The following is a 20,014-nucleotide window of genomic DNA, read 5'->3' on the forward strand; positions in this document are numbered from 1 at the left end:
TTGACCCCGGACCCCCACCATACAGCTCCCTGGTTATCTTGCCCGTGCGTTACCTATGTAGGTGCTGATGTGTGGCAGCTAGGCTCTGTGCTTTGGAGGGACAGGGGTGTGGTTACTTGGGCGAGCGTGACTAGGCTCTCTCTTCAGGGAGTTCTCACTTGGAAGGAGGAGTGAGATGGAAGAGGGGGGCATTAGACAGCTGCACCCCACGGCGTTGCACCTACCTGCGGGATTGAGAGGAAGGAGCAATAAACCGTGCTGCTCCATGCGATGAGATGATTGACATTACAGGTCAACGGAGTTATCCGGAGCCTCTAGGGGCCTGACGGCTGGCTTTGCAGCGTAGGAGGGCTGAGAGGCAGTGAGTGGGCTCAAGTATAGTGGCCTCAGCCCCTCCTACCCTCATCCTTCTGGTGACCCTGTGAGAGTCTGCTTTGAGGGTCCCCTCCGACCCGGCCTCTGCTTCACCTCTGCCTGTGAAGCTGCCTGGGAACTCATTGTGCTAGCAGAAGGTCTAGTAGGGGACACAGGTGACTGGTGTTTGCAGATACACAGGAGGCGGGCATGAGCCCACCAAGGGAGGGGTCCGGCAAGACAGGAGGATCGCCTTCCCGTGGAAAGGTTCCCTCCCCGCCTCTGCCCAAAGGATGGAGGGGGAATAGTGTTTGGAATGAAGCAGGGTGGCGGTGTGCACATCATCAGCACATCGTCAGCGAATCCCCTGTGGATGATGAAATCACGTGTCGGAGGGTAAGTCCTTAATCCACGGAGAGAGGCCTGCATGGGTGGGGTGCAGACCGGATTCTGGGGTTGCTCGAGTTTTATGGCTCCGTGTATTTGGGGCACCATGCAGACACCTGCAGGACAAGCTTGGGTTGGGGAGGTAGGGGTCTGGGGGAACCATGAGCTGCTTCACGTCGCAGTGGGGAGTCCATCTGGGCCCCTCCGAGCGCAGTCTCTTGCTTCCTCCCAGCCTAGGCCTTCTGCCGTGGTCCTGCTGCTAAAGCCTTTCTTAACTAGTTCTGTCCCACTAGGAAACTACTTAATGAGGCATTGGCCCCACAGTAACAGGTGTTGCTTGGGGCTGGCTGTACCGGAGAGCAACAGGGAGCACATCCTGAGGATTGGTTGTTACGGGCAAGGAGGCAGAGTGCCAGGGTTGGGGCCCCTCCCCCCCGCCGCCCCCCCTCCGCCCCCAGTCGCATTTGCTGTCTGACAGCTGTCCAAAGGCCAGTTTTAAAGAGGAGCTCAGTAGTTTTCCATTTGAATATGTCTACTTTTGCCTCAGCAGATAACCTGTTTTATAAAGCTGTTCATAATATACAATGCATATGTTTTAGAATCTTATTTATTATTGTGTGTGCCTGGTGCACGGGGCAGGGGCAGGGTGTGTACGTGCCGTGGTGCGTGTGTGGAAGCGAGGGGGGGCGACCCTGTGGGGACGATTCTCTCCTTCCGTCTTCACTTGGGTTCCAGAGGTCTAATGCAGTCGTCAGGCTCGTGTGGCAGGCGCCTTGATCCGCTGAGCCGTCTTGCCAGTCTGACTACGGTGGGTGTAGTCTGAACCGAAGCTCATCTACTTCTTTACACGAGTCTCCCTCTGTCATTGCCCTCGCCGCTGGTGGGGCAGTATCTGTAGTGTTGGCCTGCCGCTGTTCTCTGCCCTCGTGCTTGGGACCTTAGCTGGCTTGCTTTATCCGGTGGGGTGCGCTGTAGAGGCCTTATCTTTTCACATTTAGCCCTCTGCGTCTGCTGTGGCCGTCTTCAGAGGAGCTTTGGCCCAGAAAGGAGAGTGTGCAGCCTGTTGTCTTGGGGGTAGATGCTGAGGATTGGAACCCGGGGCCTTGTGATATTGTTCTTGTCCTCTGTGATGAAGCTTCATCCCCCCCCCCCCGAGTTTTTACTTTGTATGTGCCCTGTAGGTAGAGATGTGCAGATAATGTGTAGTTTGATGAGTTACCAGAATGCTAGCTCCCCGTCTCCTGAGGTAGAACCCTGAGTGCTGGCCGGGCGTGTCCCCCTATCCCCACCCCCCACCCGCCCTTGCACGCCCTTCCCCTCATGAGCAGCAGCTACCCTGACTTTATTGTGGTCACTGTTTCTCACCCGGGAGCGTGCATCCTAGACGGTGTGTGAGTCTGTGTGTCTCTCCTAGGCATTGTGGTTTGACCTTGCCTTTGGGAAGACACGTCTTTTAGATCGTTGAACCTAGGGTTGCCTCTCCCTACCCCAACTCTTCTCCTTCCTATACTAGAAATGGGATAGTTTGCATTATGGGGTGTCTAGAGTATTTTTTTTCCCAAGGCTGGATCTTGTGGAGAGACTGTGAGGCAATTTGCTGACCCCGGAGGCGGGATGTTCTGTCCCAGGGACACTGTGGCCGGTCACTGGATGGGATGGGAGTTGCCATTCTGCTGTCATTCAGACTGCCGGATGTTGATGTTGCGACTTTTCTCTCGTTCCCAATTATTTGGCATGCTGGGGCTCTTCAGTCAAGAAAAGATGTGGTAGTGTGTGTGATGGTACTACTGGAATCCATATGCTGTACATCACCTTCCAAAGTATCCAGAGGCCTTTAGTGGACGCAGAATTCTGCATCTGTCAACGCAGTCACTTGTAGGATGTGTCATTGGTAAAACACCAGCCTGGCCTCAACCCTCAACTCTAAGCTACCACTAACCTAATTTCTGTCCCTGTGGTTTGCCCGCTCTGACCTTTCTTACGAGAGGGTCGTACAGGTTTCACTGCTTTGACTGAGGCAGAGGGTTTCCTGAGTCCACCCCTGTGGTAGCATACATCAGTATCCCAGTCATTTTCATGGTGAAGTAATCGTCCACCAAATGAATAATCTGCATTTTGGTCATCGACGGATGTCCCTTTCAGTCGTCCCTGCCTCTTTGGAGTCATGAATAACGTTGCGAACGTCCACGTGCAACACTTCCGTGAGCGTGCATTTTTATTTCCCTTGGATATGTACCTCGAGATGGAATTGCAAGCCGGGCGCTAATCTGAACTGCAACCGTTTTGGGAGCTGGTGGAGTGTTCTTCAGTGTGCTTGCGGCCTGTCACTCCGTCAGCAGTCTGTGAGGAGGAGTCCAGTGTGTCCAGCACTTGTGGTTAGGTCTTTTCTCTCCGGGCCATCTGAGCGGGCATGGGGTGGGGTCTGGTTGTTGCCACGGTTTTGCCTGTCCTCGTGACTGCTGGTGCTGCTCACCTTCCCAGGTGTCTACCCAACCCTTCTAGCCTGTCTTCAGAGAGCTGTATGCACCCACCTGCTGGCTCTCAATTGGACGCTTGCCTTTTCCTCATCGAATTGTAATAGTTCTTTTCATTTATTCTCTGTCAGACATGTCAGCCCTTTCCCGACCCTGACTGGAATGAAACTACTAAACACAGTTGCATCAGTACTGGGCGTGTATAGACTCTTCTATACGTTCTCTGCATTAGGTCATTCCCTAGTCAGCACAGTAAAGCAAGAAACAGCTCTTCACACGACATCTGTGGTGTCATGGGCTCTCTGGAGGACTGAAGTCACAAGAGAGGCCACGCATAGCTCACTTGCCGTGTGTATGAGGGATTTGAGCATCTGTGCCTTTGGGTCCTTCTTGAGTGGCGCTGGAGTGATGACTATGCATATCATGTACAAACGTCCCTGTGTTCGGGACTGCCTTTGCACGCTTTGGGCGTCTCAATGCCCTTGAAGCACGGACGCCTCATTCTTGCGCGCGCACACGGCTTGTGGTCCTCTGGTTGCTCGGCTCACTGCTGATGCCTTCTCTCGTCAACCACCGCCTGACCCATGCTCACGCAGGGCCTATGGACCATCAGCAGTTTTCACGGTTCTCTCTCTTCCGTCTGAGTGAACGTGTGTGCTCGCTGCCGCCTCCTCTTCCCTCCAGGGAAGGGTCCGGCGATGCCGGCTGCTGCTTTCCCGTCGATCGCCGGTGTTTGTGATAAGGAGTGGGTTCTCCCGTCGTTGTATGACGTTGCTGTTTGTTTTCTCCGTCAGTGTTTTTCTTTGGTGCCCCGTTTAAATGCACTTGCTGTGGTGTGGATTTTATCAGAGACACGTGCCTGCCTTCTGCCTCGATGAGTACTAATAAGCCTCCTCGTTAGTCGGAGGTCTGAGTCTTCTTGCCGTAGCTTTCTGTTTGAGATCTCCTCTGTCTTCCTAAACAGAGGCTGGGAAAGCATCTGCCCCCAGCCTGTTTGGAGATGTGCCTGTCTCTAGGTAGCAGGTGGGGCTGCTGCATCCGATTCTCTTCTTGTGTTTGGGCTCCTTCTGTGAACCACACAGAACCTGGCCTTTGGGTTTGAGTCTTAGCTGGACGGCTGTGCACTGTGGCAGAGCTGCTGTTTTCCCCGGGCTTTGGTTTGATAGCCCTGTCAAACGAGGAGGCTGGCCAAGGCATTGGACAAGAACTAGCAGAGTTGCTAAGGTGGCCTGACTTGACAGCCAGCCCAGGTGTGGCTGTGCTGGAGCTGAGCTCATCACACCTCTTTGCAGGGTGCCTGGTCTGGGAAAAGCTTGGGATGATCACGATGATCATGTGAAGTCTTTCATCCAGAAAGCTGCCTCCTTGTAAGGAGAGAAGGGAGAGGGATGCCAGTGTTCAGCTGGGTCTTTGACCTCGTAGGAGTGCATGCATGGCGTTTGAGTATCTGTAATTACAAATCCTTACCTCACTTAAATTAGACTAATTAAAGATGTACAGATTTGTGTGCATGCATGCAATTTATAGAGCGGGAAAGGGCTTTTAAAAATAATTTGCTTTGCCGGGCAGTGGTGGCACATGCCTTTAATCCCAGCACTCGGGAGGCAGAGGCAGGCGGATCTCTGTGAGTTCGAGGCCAGGCTGGACCGACAGCCTCCACTACAGAGAAACCCTGTCTCGTAAAAAACCAAAATAATAATAATAATAATAATAATAATAATAATAATAATAATAATAATAATAATTTGCTTCTTATCCATCTATCATACCCTTCATTTTCATGTCCCTGTTTGTCTTCCAGAAACATGCCAAAGGCCAGGATTTGTTCGACCAGATTGTGTACCACTTGGACCTGGTGGAAACAGATTATTTTGGTCTGCAGTTCCTCGACTCCGCCCAGGTCACGGTATGTCTTGCTGTGGTTCATCTATCAAGAACGATGGGCTCTTCGAGCTAATTGCAGTGCCACAGACGCCACACACTGATGGGGGGAAAGAGCAAAATTGAGATATTGTGCCAGTGATGAGCTTGGCAGGTGGTGCTGGTGCCTGACTGGAGTGCATACAGGGTGCTTGTCAGCGCCTCCCACCCTTGGGGTTGAGGTAGCCGCTGACCAGAGAGGGCTCTGTGCACAGAATGCCCTCTGGAAGCCTGGCTGATGTGGGGTGGAAGAGGAAACCACTTTGACATCTTTTCAGCGGTGGGTCGAGAGGATCCATCACCTTCTTGCAGAACCTAGGCGGGAAGACAGCACGTGCTGAGCGGGAGTTGGGGGGCGGCGCCCGCAGGGGATAGCCAGACAGGCCTTCGCTCTGGGAGGCGGTGGGAAGTCAGAGTGGACTCACCCACTACTCATCCTCTGGAGACAGGTGCTAGAGTGAGAACCCCCCCCCAAAAGCTCAGTGCCGTTCTTTCTCTTCCAGTTAATTATTTATTTAAAAGCTATGTGTTTTGCGTCGTGTGGGTGGTTTGTTTTGTTTTGTTTTGTTTTGTTTTTTGGCCTGTGTGTATGTCTGTGTAGCCTATGTGTGTGGTGCCCAAGGCCGGAGAAGGTGTTGGATCCCCCAGGGCTGGAGTTACGCAGTCCATGAGTAACCATGGAGGTGCTGGGAGTGGGACCCAGGTCCTCTGAGAGAGCAGCCACGGCTGCTGACCACTGAGCCACCCGTCCAGCCCATGTACTTCCCTCTCTAAGAGCCCTTCGTGTCACCCAAACGTCTCTCCATCCTGCCTCAGGCAGATGGTTCTTTTCCATAGGAGATCTACAGCCCTGGGGCTGGAATGGGTTCTGGACCCTGCTCCTGCTTCTGACCCATCCGGTGGGTGGCCTTCAGATAGGCTGCCTTTTCTCGCTTGGCTTCGGTCCCCTCACCTGTCAAGTGAAGTTTGTGTCCCCAAACCTAGCGTCCTCAGTCTTTACGGTCAGGGCCTAACCTACAGATGCATCTGCCCCAGGGCCTCCTTCAGCTAGGAAGCCGTTAGCTTTGTCTTTAGGACCAAGGGCCTGTGGCTTTCCGTCATGCCCTCGTGCCCAGGTGACCCCTCTGTAGCCATTTAGCTTCCTGGAAAGCTTTGGCCGGGACTCTCACGAAAGACTTTGCTCTGCAGACGTGAGAGACTTCCTGCGAGGCGGGTGTGGGGTCCCCATCTGCTTTCAAGCCCAAGGGTGTGTGTGTGTGTGTGTGTGTGTGAGGCGTGTGCCGCTGCCTGCAGGGCCCCCCCCCCATGGTCTCCAGCCTGCGTCTGTGCCATTCCACTGGGCCCCTCCCCCCGCCCCCTCCCCCCACCCACCCTGGTGATATGTCTCCCTCTGCTTAAACTTCCGGGCGTCCCTCTAGAGCATCTCCACAGACCAGCTCATGGCTCTTGAAGCAGGTCCTTAGCTCTCTTGGGTGTTTTTCCTCTATGTAAACCTCCAAAGCTTATTTGCCTTCTCTGAAACCTTATTATCTGTCCTTCCGCTTGGCATTCGTAGGCAGAAACAAATGGGGGCTGAGGGTGTGGCTCCGCAGTTCAGAACACCTCCTGCTCTTTCAGAGGGCCAGGTTGGGTCCCAGCCCCCACATCGGCGGAGGTTCATGACCCCTTGCACCTGCAAGTTCTAGAACATCCTCTTCCGGTCTGTGGTACGCCCACCCTGGGTTACCTCACGGGGCACACACAGCATATGCAGTCGCTCACTATTCGTAGAAGGAAAGCCCTTCTGACTGCCTCCTGAGACGCCACGGTGTCCTCTTCTTTACTTGGGAGGAGAGACATTGTTGTTCTTTTCATGTGGTAGGAAGCGTTTAAATCTCGGTGGATCACTTAGCCGCACAACTCAGGCTCCGACTGAAGATGTGCATTGCATGTATATGATGTTCCTGTGCTGGTACACTGTGCCCTTGAGCCCCTGGTGTTCCTGTCTGCACAGCGTGTGCGTGTGCACGTGTGTGTGTGTGTGTGTGTGTGTGTGTGTGATAATAATATGTACAGGGCAAGAGCTCAGGTGTCATGGAGGAGAAAAGGTCTAAACATCTTCTGGAACATGGCTGTGGGTCTCTGGCTTGGCCTATTTCATGTTGTAGACCCAGGGCACTTTACAAAGGAAACAGGCTTATTTATCATGAAGTTTGAAACACTGAAAGTCCAATAGGGGTGCCTGTATCTGCTTTGCTGGCTTCTGAGACAGGCCACAATACGTCAGGAAACCAGAAAGGGAAGCGGTTGTACGCCGAAGAGGACCTGGGTACGGGGTGGTCTTGCTTTGGTTTTAAAGACACAGAATTGATTCAGTCCCCAGGAACTCTTAACCCTGGTGAAGGTGGGACTCTGTAACCTAATTTCTACCCACCAGATGCCTCCCCTTAAAGGTTCTAGTACCTCAGTACCACCCTGCAGACCAGCCCCCAGCACCCAAGCCTTGGGAGCAAGCCTTATCCAGACAGACCATAGCAGCCTCTTCTCTCCAAATGGGTAGGGTTGGGGACACAAAGCCATCAAGGTGAATGCACTGAGTGATTTCCAAAGGTCTTTAGAGAGAGTTCTGAGATGACCGCTGGGCATTACTGATGTTCACGGAGTCTGGGCGGTGGCCAGATGCCATGGTGTTTCTGGGAGGGAAGGGAGGGAGCAATAGATGGGGCACTGGGAGGAGTGATTCATTGGAGAGGGCATATTGCCCTCAATTCAAGGCTCCCTCAGATATTCCCAGCCCCCAGCATAAGCACCCAAGGGCTGGCAGTGGCCAGGCTTTGGGCACAGTTCTGTGTATACCAAGCTTATCTCCCCAGCTCCTTGAAAAGAGCCAAGCCTGGTTTCCATGGTACCCTGCCCAACCCTGAAGCAACTGTCAAATCCTGTTGGCATCACCTATTTTTAGCAGTTGCTGGGACCTCCTGTCTCCCTTTCCCGTGTCACATAGGAAGGCCACCCAGGGACCCACTCTGCCGATCCACACTTGGGATCAGCTTAGAGCAGAGGGTAGCAGTGTGGGATTATGTAACAAAGCTTTCTACAGAGAGCCGGGGCCTCTGGCCTGTGCTCCTGGTCTTTCTGCTACCTGGTCATGGCAGCTGCTGTTGACTGAGTTCCCACTCTGATCTAGCATTAAGCTAAAGGCTTGCATGACTTGTGCTCAGCATTCACCATCCATCTATGAAGCTGGCCACAAAGTTTACAGGGGGATGAATCTGAGGCTCAGAGAAACTGGAAACGGTGTAGAAATAGAGTAAGGACAAAACCAGGATCCAAAATTTGGATTTTACTCCAAAGTCCAGTACTTTCCACTGGACTATATAAACATTTGTTCATCACACAGTAAATATACAAATGTGCATGCATACACACACACGCACACAAGCACACACACATACACACACACGCGCACGCACGCAAGCATGCATGCACTCACAATGCACAAACGGAAAGAGAACATTTGCCAACCTTGACTTAGGGCATACCAGGGCCAAGCTCTTTGGTTGCAGACACTAGTAAGACATGGTACGTGCCTGGTGCATCCTGGTCAGGGAGACAGATAGGTGTTTCCCATGGAGTACAGTGTGGTCAGTCCTCCAGCAGGAGGTGGCTAGGCTCACAGTGGAGAGAGAGTGCTTGAGTGTCAGATAAAGCAAGAGGAGGGAAGGGCACTGATGTCTCAACAGAACAGGAGAGGCGTTTTCCAAGCAGAGGGTGGGCAGGGATTTAGGACAGCAGTCTCCACAGGAGATGCCTTCCTTCCCATCCAAGGGGCATGTGTTACACAGGACATGCGTGGCCCTGAAGTCTCCTTCACTGGCCCCTTCCCAACAGGAATAGGGGTTTATTAATGGCAGTAGGTTTTGCAGCACGAGATCCAGGAAAGACGATTTTGGCCTTTCCTTCAAGACAGTCCACGTGTTGTTCCCCCCCACCCCCAATGGCTTTGTGATCTGGCTGGCGAGAGGCAGGTCTGTGCGGCAGTCAATGCACCGTTGTGGGGGCTGCTGGAGATGCTGCAGGTGCCCCTGGCTTCCTGCTGCCTGTGTCCCAGAAGGTCATTACATGTCCTTGTGCCGACACGGCTGCGTCTCGTGACACTTTGGAGCAGGGCTGGGGCTGTAGCCCAGGGGCAAAGAATTTGCCCCGCATGTGCAAGGCCCTTGGGTTTGAGCCCTGCTGTTGCAGAAAGTCAGAGAGAGCCTCCTCCTTCCCCCTGTTGAAACGGGCTGGTCCCACAGATGCGCTGAGGGCCGGCACACATGAGAAAGATAAGGAGCAAAGGAGAGACTGGCGGCCGCATAACACAAGGGTGCAAGTCGGGAAAGAGACTTTGGTCTTTTGCCTCCTTCTGTGGTGGGACGGAGAAGCATCATAGGGGCTGAGGAAGCACGGCAGGCTTCCGGTAGCCCGTCCCCGAGTATCAGCAGCGAGGGGCAAGTACACACGTGCAGAGAGCGGTACTTAGTGGCGTGCCGCTGGGGAGAGACTCAGGTGCAAGGAAAACCTCAGGTCACCCCTGTGAGTTTGATGGGCTCCTTTCTGGATGAAGAGGGAGGGTGGCTGGCGGGAGGGTGGCCCGAGGGAGGGTGGCTGGCGGGAGGGTGGCCCTTCCTGCCTCCCGCGTGGAGGCAGAGATGGTGCATTAGCACCAACTTGGAATGCGATGATGGATCTTGAGTTGGGAACACGGACGCCAGCAACAGTGAGTTTGAATCCCACTGTAGCCTCTTCATTCCCCCTTCCTCAGCCTCGCATCAGGTTTGGACAGTGAGTTCCAAGGGTGCTTTCCCTGCCTTCTCTCTTCATCCTGCGGATGTGATTTCCTCTTGAAATCCCCGCTGGCTGCAATATCAAGGATACTCCTTATAAGCCAACGGAATTTCTAGCTACTAGACCGTGAGTCTCCCTGCTCAGCCTTCATGGCGGGGGGTACTAGACCATGAGTCCCAGCACTCAATCCTCATGGCAAGGCCCCCGTGAACAGGGATTTTAGACTCCCTTTAACTAACCTCTGAGCCTCAGTACTTAACACGAGGGCTCGGACCATTAAATTCTACAGCCGGCCTATGCCGGCCGTATTTCCAGGATTGATGCTCTAGGAGAACAGATGGGCTCTGCCAGGATCACATCCCACATCTCGATTTATGGGAAGGCTTTGCCAGATGGACTAGCATGACGGATTCAGACGAGAAATCACCTTGCTAGCACCCGCTAGAGAGTTGAGTTCAATGTCTTGCCATCTGAACCCAGAGATGCATCAGTCTGCCTGCGATGACTGGTTTAATGGTCTGTGGAGGAGCTCAGGGGCTTCACTGATGAGTGGTCTGCTTTATTTAGCTTAAGGTACAGGTGAGCACTCCTGACAGGACCTGCTTGCTTCTGGGTACGGCTTTCAAGCTGACTCGGGATACGGTTTTCATTTATAAATGCCAGGTCTGGCTTTTGTTGCCCTGTTGTCCTAAATCCCTGCCCACCCTCTGCTTGGAAAACGCCTCTCCTGTTCTGTTGAGACATCAGTGTCCATTCCTCCTCTTGCTTTATCTGATACTCAGGTACTCTCTCTCCTGTGAGCCTAGCCACCTCCTGCTGGAGGACTGACCACACTGTACTCCATGGGAAACACCTATCTGTCTCCCTGACCAGGATGCACCAGGCACGTACCATGTCTTACTAGTGTCTGCAACCAAAGAGCCCATCACATTCCAGATGATGCTCAGCACCATCTCTACCTACATGCGCGCGCGGTGGGGGGGGGTCACCCCTCTTCATCCAGAATGGAGCCCTGGTATTGCCCTGTGGTATCCACAGGGCATGGGGTTCTTGGGGGGGACATAGTACCCATGGTGAGCAGCTGGTAAGCCTCTGCAGCTGCAAAGAAAGCCGGGTCATTTTGAGCTGGTCGGACATGAAATAAACTTTATCATCTCTGTTTCAGGATCATGAACGGGTTTCTTGTTGCCTGTGATGGAACCACCAACCCCTGTTCTGAAACCGCCCCCCCGCCTCCCCATGGGTTTTCAGAACAGTGATGCCATTTTCGATTCCTTTCTTGACTTCAAAAGCCCCAAAGAATTTGTGGCCTCTGTCTTGGCAAGTCCTGCTTCAGGTACAAGGAAGGAGTAAGCCCCATAATGATAGATAGATAGATAGACAGACAGACAGACAGATAGATGATAGATAGACAGACAGACAGATAGATGAGAGATAGATGAGAGATAGATGAGAGATAGATGAGAGATGATAGATAGATAGATAGATAGATAGATAGATAGATAGATAGATAGATAGAGGGAGCCCCCTTAGCAGTGTGGCCCCAGGGGGAGTTGGCTGCCCCCATAAGAGCGTCTGGTGTCCGTATGCCCTTATGTTAACCCCAGCTGTGGGCATTTGGCCATTTCACCTCTTGGACCAGCCCAAAAAACCCTGGAATTGCTTGAGGTTTTATAGCGCTCACGCGGCGTCTTCCTGTGGGGGAGTACGTGGAAGACCGAGTAGTAAATATTGGACAGACACACCAGGCGCATCTGTGAAATGGGTGCTTTGCGAGTGTGCGACTCCAGGGTACCAACTTCTTTAATTTAGTTCTTCCAGGCTTGTAATGTTGCAATCAGTTTCCTTCAGACCAAGGGAACCACACAAATTGGGCCTGGGTGGAGGTGAGAGTTCTTAACAGTGGAGGGAGAGGGAAGGTGGTTTTGAGCTTCGTCTACTCGGAATGATGGCAAGGAGATCTGAAAGAGGCAAGCAGAGGGAAGCTGAGTGTCTGGAGCTGCATAGACTAAAAGGCTGGGCTGCAGGAGAACCTTCTGTGCCTGGGGATGGTGAATTCACTTAAGTACAGGTTTAGTCATAGACATTAGCGTGGTACTTGGCAGGAGCATAAATATGCTTCTGTCTTCCCTTGTGCCTGTCCTTCCCAGAATGCAATTAGGGATTTTCAGCATGCTTGAGGGCAGTAGTGAGGTCTCATTCTTGCTCTGCAAAATCTCTAGTCTCAAAATTGCCTAGTACAGAGCTGAGGATGTAGCATGGGTGTTAGTGTGCGTACCTAGGATGCAGGAAGCTCTGAGTTGGATGCTCCCTGCCTGGCGGTCTGGCTGTGGTGGGGTGGTAGATGTCTGCATTCCCAGCACGCTGTCAGAAGTTCATGGTCGTCCTCGGCTACATGGGGAGCTTGAGGCCAGCCTGTCTCAGAAAGGAAAGCAAGCATACCTAGTAGGCAAACATTGAATAAATACAAAATGGACAATCAACGCGCCCCCCATAATAATCTCATTACAATAAAAGGCTGTTTAGAAAAGCAAAAGAAAATGACATGCATATTATTACTATCTCTGCCCACACCCCCTCCAGATGCCCAATAAATCTTTCTGGACATATCTTGATAGAAAATAACAGTTTTCTATAGACAGGATCCTACCTGATTTATTTTTCTGCCTTCACATTGTGCTGTGGTTCTATTGTCAGGTCAGTAAATACCAGTCTGCATCCTTTGAAAATGGCATTGCATTATACAGATGAGCCATTTTGAGTCCGTCTTTTGTGGATGGACATTTAGGTCATTGCCAATTCAAAGCCATCAACAATGAGATGTGGCATCCCAGCCATGTGCCTTTGAGATAGGCATCCTGCTGTGGTGATCCGCTTTTATTACCCAGCCTAGGCGGTGTGGAGATGACAAAGGCCGACATCCTCCTCTCCTTAACGCTGCCCGCACGCTTATTGTATTCTAATTCATCTGTTATGTCCTTTTCTTGTGTGTTTCTGCATCCCCCTCCTCCTACACAGTCCTCTCCAGCTTTGTGGTTAGGCATGGAGTACTCTGTGCTCATTCAGCCCCGCCCTTTCTCGTTAATAACGCGCACATGGTGTGGATTGCTTCTGCAAGTCCCTGGCAGTCGGCTGTGTCAGCCTCTGGTTCAGAATGGCTGGAGAGACTCCCGCTCGGCCCGCCTCATCCCAGTTCCTTTTTATAACGGCGAAGTTCCGGTGTGCATTGTGTTTACTTCACGGCGAACGTGTCTAGCGGCTCACACTCTTCGGGAAGCTGGCTTTAGCAGTTAAGAGCACCGACTGACATCCCAGAGGATTTCAAGTCCCCCACCCCACCCACATGACAGGCAGCTCACAGCCATGGGTCACCTAGGTTCTGGGGGGACCCAACGCCCTCTCCTAGCCCCCTTGTGCAACTCGGATGCAGAGCAGCCATGCCTTATGAAATAAAAGTCCTTTTCAAAGTCGTGCTTAGTATTAACCCAGTCCAACAAGGACATGCTGGGTGCCACACCTGGAACCTCCCGCAGGAAGCCCAGGAGCCATCAGCCACACGGCCCAGGGTACAGACAGCCCCCCCCGATTCACCGTAATTTGGCTTTATGATGGTATGAGAAGGATAAGCAGTCAGTAGAGACGACTCAGGTCTTGATATCTGGCCTTTCCTGGTAGTTGACTGTTAGTGCTGTTCTGTCTTGAGATCCCAGGCATAAATGGAATAACACTCCACGGTCCGCTGTGTAGCCAAGCAGGATACACAGGCCAGAGGGATAAAATGTGTTTTGTAACTCACAGGGTTTTCTCTTTAGGATGGATTTATCAGGATGTTACACTTCTGTAGAAGTTACGCCAAGGAGCATATGGCAACAATTTTGATGTAAATGCTTTATATGAGGGGAATGGCTTTGTAACCCTCCTTAGGCAGATAAAACTGAGGTAGGCTTTATGGTCAATGTGAGGAGCAGTTAAAATGCCCTCCCTGGCCGTGGCTGCACCATCTGCCTCTCTTTTTATCAGTGGTGGAGGGCAGGAGTGTAAAAATGTGTCGGGTTCAGGAGCACCCTTTTCCTGATTTCAGAGTTGAGGGAGTCAGAACCACAAGGCTGGGGTGTCGTCTTAGCATGGGTGTTTGCACTCCTGCTAGACTAGTGGAGGCCCAGAGTCACCGGGGAGACCAGCAGTATTATATCGTGAGTAACCTCAGCAAGCCAGAATTTTAAAGGGACTCTGCAGATCGAGTTTTTTAGGGGTTTTAGAGATTTCTGGGCTCTTTTTTAGAAGCTTAGGGGAAGTCTGGCTGTAAGAAAAATGCACTTACATGTACAAGCAAATTATTTGTTTTCTGTTTACATGTGGTTCATGTGTGTATGCATGTTTGCACGTGTGGGGGTTGATAGTACTTTGCCACCTCCTTCATTGAGGCAGGGTCTCCCAATCAAACCCAGAGCTCACTGCTGCTGCTAATCTCATCAGCTAGCTTACTCTGGGAATCCACTCTCTGCCTTCCTAAACTGGAAGTGTACAGGCAGCCGCTACACCTACCTGGCTTTTACATGGGTTCTGGGGATGCAAACTCCTGTCCCTATAGCGAGTGCTTTAAATGTTTGCTTTTATTTTGTGTGTATGGGTGTTTTGCCTGAATATGTATGTCATGCACCATCTGAGTACAGTGCCCACAGAGGGCATAGGAGGGTGTTGAATCCCCCAGAATTGGATTTACGGAAGGTTGGGAGCCACCATGTGGGTGCTGGGAAATCTAACCTGGGTTCTCAGGAAGAACAGCCAATGTTCTTAACTTCTGAGCCACCTCGCCAGGGTGAGCAAAGAATTCTTAATACCACACCTAGCAGTTTGCAGATCTCCAGGGAGGTATTCAAGATCTGACTCAGTCTTGGGTCTTTGTGTGTGTGGAATCGCCTAGGTGTGTAACAGAGAGGAACTCTAGGGACACATACTTAGTTCCTAAAGAAACATATATTTTTTTTTTCCTTTCAGCACTGGCTGGACCATTCAAAACCCATAAAGAAACAGATGAAAGGTAAGGTGGAAACTCCAGTAACTCATGTCTTCTTTTCTTTTCTTCTTTTTTTTTTTTTAAACCTATCAGTCAACTCCTTTGTCAAGATTTTTGAGATCCTTCGATTTGTAAGTAGATCCACCGTTAGATGGATGTTATGACTCCCTTTAAACTGGCCAGAGAGTAGAGCTTTAAAATTGGGTGGGTATTTTGGGTAGCGATCGAGTCCACCTGGGCTCTCATGTCGCACGAGACGCCCCTGCCGGCGGGACTGATGTACTTACTCTTCAGAAGCCTGACACCCACTTTGTTCGCCATTTAAAGCATATCCAGATACGGAGAGGGGGAAGCCGCAAGGCGCCCGCTGTCCCCTCACAGGTGTGGTGACCATATTTCTCTAGGGCTGCTCGCGCTTAGATCGCTTGGAAATTACATTTCCTTAAAAATGCCCTAGGGTGCTTTTGCTGTGTCTTCGCACAGCGGAGTGCTGTGGTGCTTATGCGGCACCTGCTCCCAGCCCACCTTGTGCTTTGTGAAACATGGGTGCCGGTTTGGGGTACCCCATCGGGGATAGCGAAATGTCAGCTCACTCTTTGGCCACCTGGAGACTCTCAGGAATTTGTGCCAGAGTCAAGTTCCCGGCTAAAACCATCCCGGCCAACCTAAAAGTTTGGTTCCATTTTTGTTTTTGTTTTTGTTTTTTGTTTTCTTCAAACCCCACTCGGAATCCTTGCGATGCGTTTCCTTTTGTCTGGCGGGAGGCAAACAGCTCTACCTTTCTGTCTCCGAATGTTTAGTTGGACCTGCCTATGCTTTGCACTTTCGAGTCAAATACTATTCTTCAGAACCAAACAACCTTCGAGAGGAATTTACAAGGTAGGATGGTCGCACACAGACAGTCCTGTCCTGTAGCACCCCCCCAGCCAGAGGTCGGGGGTGGGATGGTGGAGTGGGACGGGAGTAGGGGGGTGAGGGGTGGAGGTGGGGATGGGGGACTCACTTCCTGTTTGGTCCTCTGTATGTCTATGCAGACGCTACTAGCACTTTCTCCAGGCTTCTCTCCTCTGTTGAGAACCTACCAGTATACGCTTAGTTTGATATTTTGTGTAGGAATCAAATTAGATGGATTTTCTTAGACTTTGGGAAAATCACGGGTTCGCCTATGGCATTTTGTCTTTGCCTCCATTGCAAAAACCAAAAGGAGATGTTGGGAGAAGGCTTTTTAGTCAGGAACAGCATTTTTTTTCTTTTCCTTTTTCTTTTTCTTTTTCTTTCTTTCTTTCTTTCTTTTTTTTTTTTTTTTTTTTGGATGTTGCAGAACATTCCGATTGTTCCAATAGAAGGGACCCTTCACTCCATAGAAGCAGAACATTCCGATTGTTCCAATAGAAGGGACCCTTCACTCCATAGAAGCAGAACATTCCGATTGCTGCAGTGAAAGGGACTCTTCACTCCATAGAGTGATGGGCTCCCCCCTCCCCGATCCGTGGCACGCTTTACCTAGTTCTAGACATCACCAGAGTGTCCTTGTCGCTGGGTTTGTGTGTGACACAGTGTAGTGACCTGCCTGCTGATGGGTCGTCTACACTGGTGGCCAGCAACATGTCGAGGACCACCGGAGTGACATTTAGGAAGCTGTCATAGTGCCTATGGCAAGGGCCTTAGGGGCTTTTTTCTGTTGGGTTTCCCTACGAGAATCAGAACTTTTGGCCGCAGGGACACCGTGCTCTTGTTGGTTCGAATACACATGTCAGTGCCCTAAATTTCACAAGGGGAAGCTCAGCTGTAGTTAAGGGACCTGTTGGGAAGCAGAATCTTCTGGAATGAGGTAGAGCCTTCAGCCTCCTTTCCCACTTTGATTTCTGGGCCTTCCAAAGTACGTAGCCATTCTACAGAAAAGGACTGCCCACATGGCTTCCAAGGTTCAACTCATTAAGCAACTTCAGTATTTCTCTCTGGGGGTCTTTGTGAAATGTGTTGTCCCTAGCTGTCATCAAAGCTATTCACTTTTAAGCCAGGTGTGTGAATCAGAAACACTGGGAGGTTTTTGGACAAATAGGATCCCTAGGGACCGCTCTTGAGTGTGGGATTCTGACTCCATAAGCCTGAAGTAGAGTGTGGGAGGCTTTGGTTGGTACAAAGTGGTTCTGATGCCCACATCTTCCTTGAAAGAAAAGACTTTTACTTACAGCTAAGACATTTTTTTTTAGCTTGGTAAGCCCCCTGCTTATGTTTTTTGCTGCTTCTTATTTCTTATTATCCCTGTAATTATCTGTAGTGTAATTATAGGATTATGTGTGTGTGTGTGTGTGTGTGTGTTGCATGGTTTGCGTGTGTGTTTGGTTGGTTTGTTTGTTTTAAAGACAGAGTAGGGAGTTAAACTGCACCAGGAAGAAAAGCCTGGAGTGGTTTCAAGCAGTCTCTGCAGTCAGCTGCAGACTTTTGAGAGAGTTCTGGAATCTGCTAGGTAGAGCTGGCCAGGTGCCAGCTCAGTGGTTTCTTGAATGCATTGCTCGTCTGCGTGTGAGCCCTGTGTGCCTGCTGGGCTAGTTTCTCCTGCACCAAAGCCACCATGCAAGTCACATCAGACCGCTTGGTGTTGCATCCATGCTCCATCCTACAAGTATCTTGCAAACTCCCCACATGAAGCATGCATATATATATCCATCCCCCCCACCCCGTCCAGTGAGACCTGGGATGCCTTTCCTCAGGCTCGGAAGGAGGCTCCTCTCCCCCTTATCTGTTTGAACTCCCTTTGACAGTGCAGAATGCCAGGACCACATCAGGGGGGATTTGCGACGATGACGGGAGGCTGGGGATCTGAGGTGGCTGGGAGAGGCAAGGGTTCCCCTCTGTTGACTTTTGTATATGTTTGTCAGGTACCTGTTTGTTCTACAACTCAGGCATGACATTCTTTCTGGAAAGTAAGTATGCTTTTGTTCTAACTCTTAACCCAGCATAGCGCATAGTACAACTCAGTAATTTACTGTTTTCACTTTTTATCCTTTATCCTTTATCTTCTTTACCAAATTAAAAAAAAAAAGTACAACAGGCCAGGTCAAGCGAGTCAGATACTTGGGCTGCTGTCATTTTTTTTTTGGTACTGTTTTAAAAAACGATTTCTATGTGGCTTGGGGGCGTTCCCAAGAGCATTGAGAGTTTCTTGAGTGATGTGTAGTATTTGGGGACCACTTTCTCCCTGTCACATCTCCACCCCATCCATGTTGGTTTCTGCTGTATTTGCAAGCAGCTCACCCTGTCAGCATGCCTACATGTGCACAAGTATTTGTGCGGTTTCAAGAAACGTCTCACTTACCACCATCGTGGTGAAGCAATGTGCAGAGCCCCCTTTTATCTGACCCTGCTAGGAAGAGCTGTGGGCTTCCCCCTCCTCCTCCTCTCATTACCTTTCCCACCTTAGGATTTAAACTCAAGGCATTGAGCTTGGGCTGGAGAGAGGGCTCAGAGGTTAAGAGCACTGGCTGCTCTTCTGGAGGTCCTGAGTTCAATTCCCAGCAACCACATGGTGGCTCACAACCATCTGTAATGAGATCTGGTGCCCTCTCCTGGCCTGTGGGTATATATGGAAGCAGGGTGTTGTATACATAATAAATAAATAAAATCTTAAAAGAAAGAAAAAAAAAAAGACATTGGGCTTACCATGATGGTTAACAAAGCACATCGTCATGCTATCGCAAGACAACACACGGTTGGTTCCGAGTGAGCATTAGTGGAAAAAGAAGCTGACACACCCAAGCTGTAATGTGGCACGTGCAAACTGCCCTAGCATCTGAGCACATGTGCACAGGTGTACACACACACCACACACTCTTACCAATTTGAATAAATAAATATGCAGAAGATTACATGTGCACAGGTGTACACACACACCACACTTATCAATGTGAATAAATAAATATGCAGAAGATTACATGTGCACAGGTGTACACACACACCACACACTCTTACCAATGTGAATAAATAAATATGCAGAAGATTACATGTGCACAGGTGCACACACACACCACACACTCTTACCAATGTGAATAAATAAATATGCAGAAGATTACATGTGCACAGGTGTACACACACACCACACACTCTTACCAATGTGAATAAATAAATATGCAGAAGATTACATGTGCACAGGTGCACACACACACCACACACTCTTATCGATGTGAATAAATAAATATGCAGAAGATTACATGTGCACAGGTGTACACACACACCACACACTCTTATCAATGTGAATAAATAAATATGCAGAAGATTACATGTGCACAGGTGTACACACACACCACACACACTCTTATCAATGTGAATAAATAAATATGCAGAAGATTACATGTGCACAGGTGTACACACACACCACACACACTCTTATCAATGTGAATAAATAAATATGCAGAAGATTACATGTGCACAGGTGTACACACACACCACACACACTCTTATCAATGTGAATAAATAAATATGCAGAAGATTACATGTGCACAGGTGTATACACACACACCACACACACTCTTATCAATGTGAATAAATAAATATGCAGAAGATTACATGTGCACAGGTGTACACACACACACACACTCTTATCAATGTGAATAAATAAATATGCAGAAGATTACATGTGCACAGGTGTACACACACACCACACACACTCTTATCAATGTGAATAAATAAATATGCAGAAGATTACATGTGCACAGGTGTACACACACACACACTCTTATCAATGTGAATAAATAAATATGCAGAAGATTACATGTGCACAGGTGTACACACACCACACACACTCTTATCAATGTGAATAAATAAATATGCAGAAGATTACATGTGCACAGGTGTACACACACACCACACACACTCTTATCAATGTGAATAAATAAATATGCAGAAGATTACATGTGCACAGGTGTACACACACACCACACACACTCTTATCAATGTGAATAAATAAATATGCAGAAGATTACATGTGCACAGGTGTACACACACACCACACACACTCTTATCAATGTGAATAAATAAATATGCAGAAGATTTT

The 20,014-nt window shown here is 50.0% G+C and overlaps 1 protein-coding gene across 5 annotated transcripts in view; it reads left to right on the forward strand.

The window, feature by feature from the left end:
- Epb41l4b (erythrocyte membrane protein band 4.1 like 4B) overlaps positions 1–20,014 on the forward strand; it is a 153,079-nt gene that overhangs the window by 38,221 nt on the left and 94,844 nt on the right. For all 5 annotated transcript variants that reach the window (XM_040738111.1, XM_040738108.1, XM_040738114.1 and 2 more), the window contains exons 2-5: positions 5,017–5,121; positions 14,943–14,985; positions 15,762–15,840; positions 17,844–17,888. In XM_040738111.1, the coding sequence (XP_040594045.1) occupies positions 5,017–5,121; positions 14,943–14,985; positions 15,762–15,840; positions 17,844–17,888 (272 nt within the window). The remainder of the gene's footprint in view (positions 1–5,016; positions 5,122–14,942; positions 14,986–15,761; positions 15,841–17,843; positions 17,889–20,014) is intronic.

Source organism: Mesocricetus auratus, unplaced genomic scaffold (genome assembly GCF_017639785.1).
Source record: "Mesocricetus auratus isolate SY011 unplaced genomic scaffold, BCM_Maur_2.0 Super-Scaffold_6730, whole genome shotgun sequence".
NCBI classification, from domain to species: Eukaryota; Metazoa; Chordata; class Mammalia; order Rodentia; family Cricetidae; genus Mesocricetus; species Mesocricetus auratus.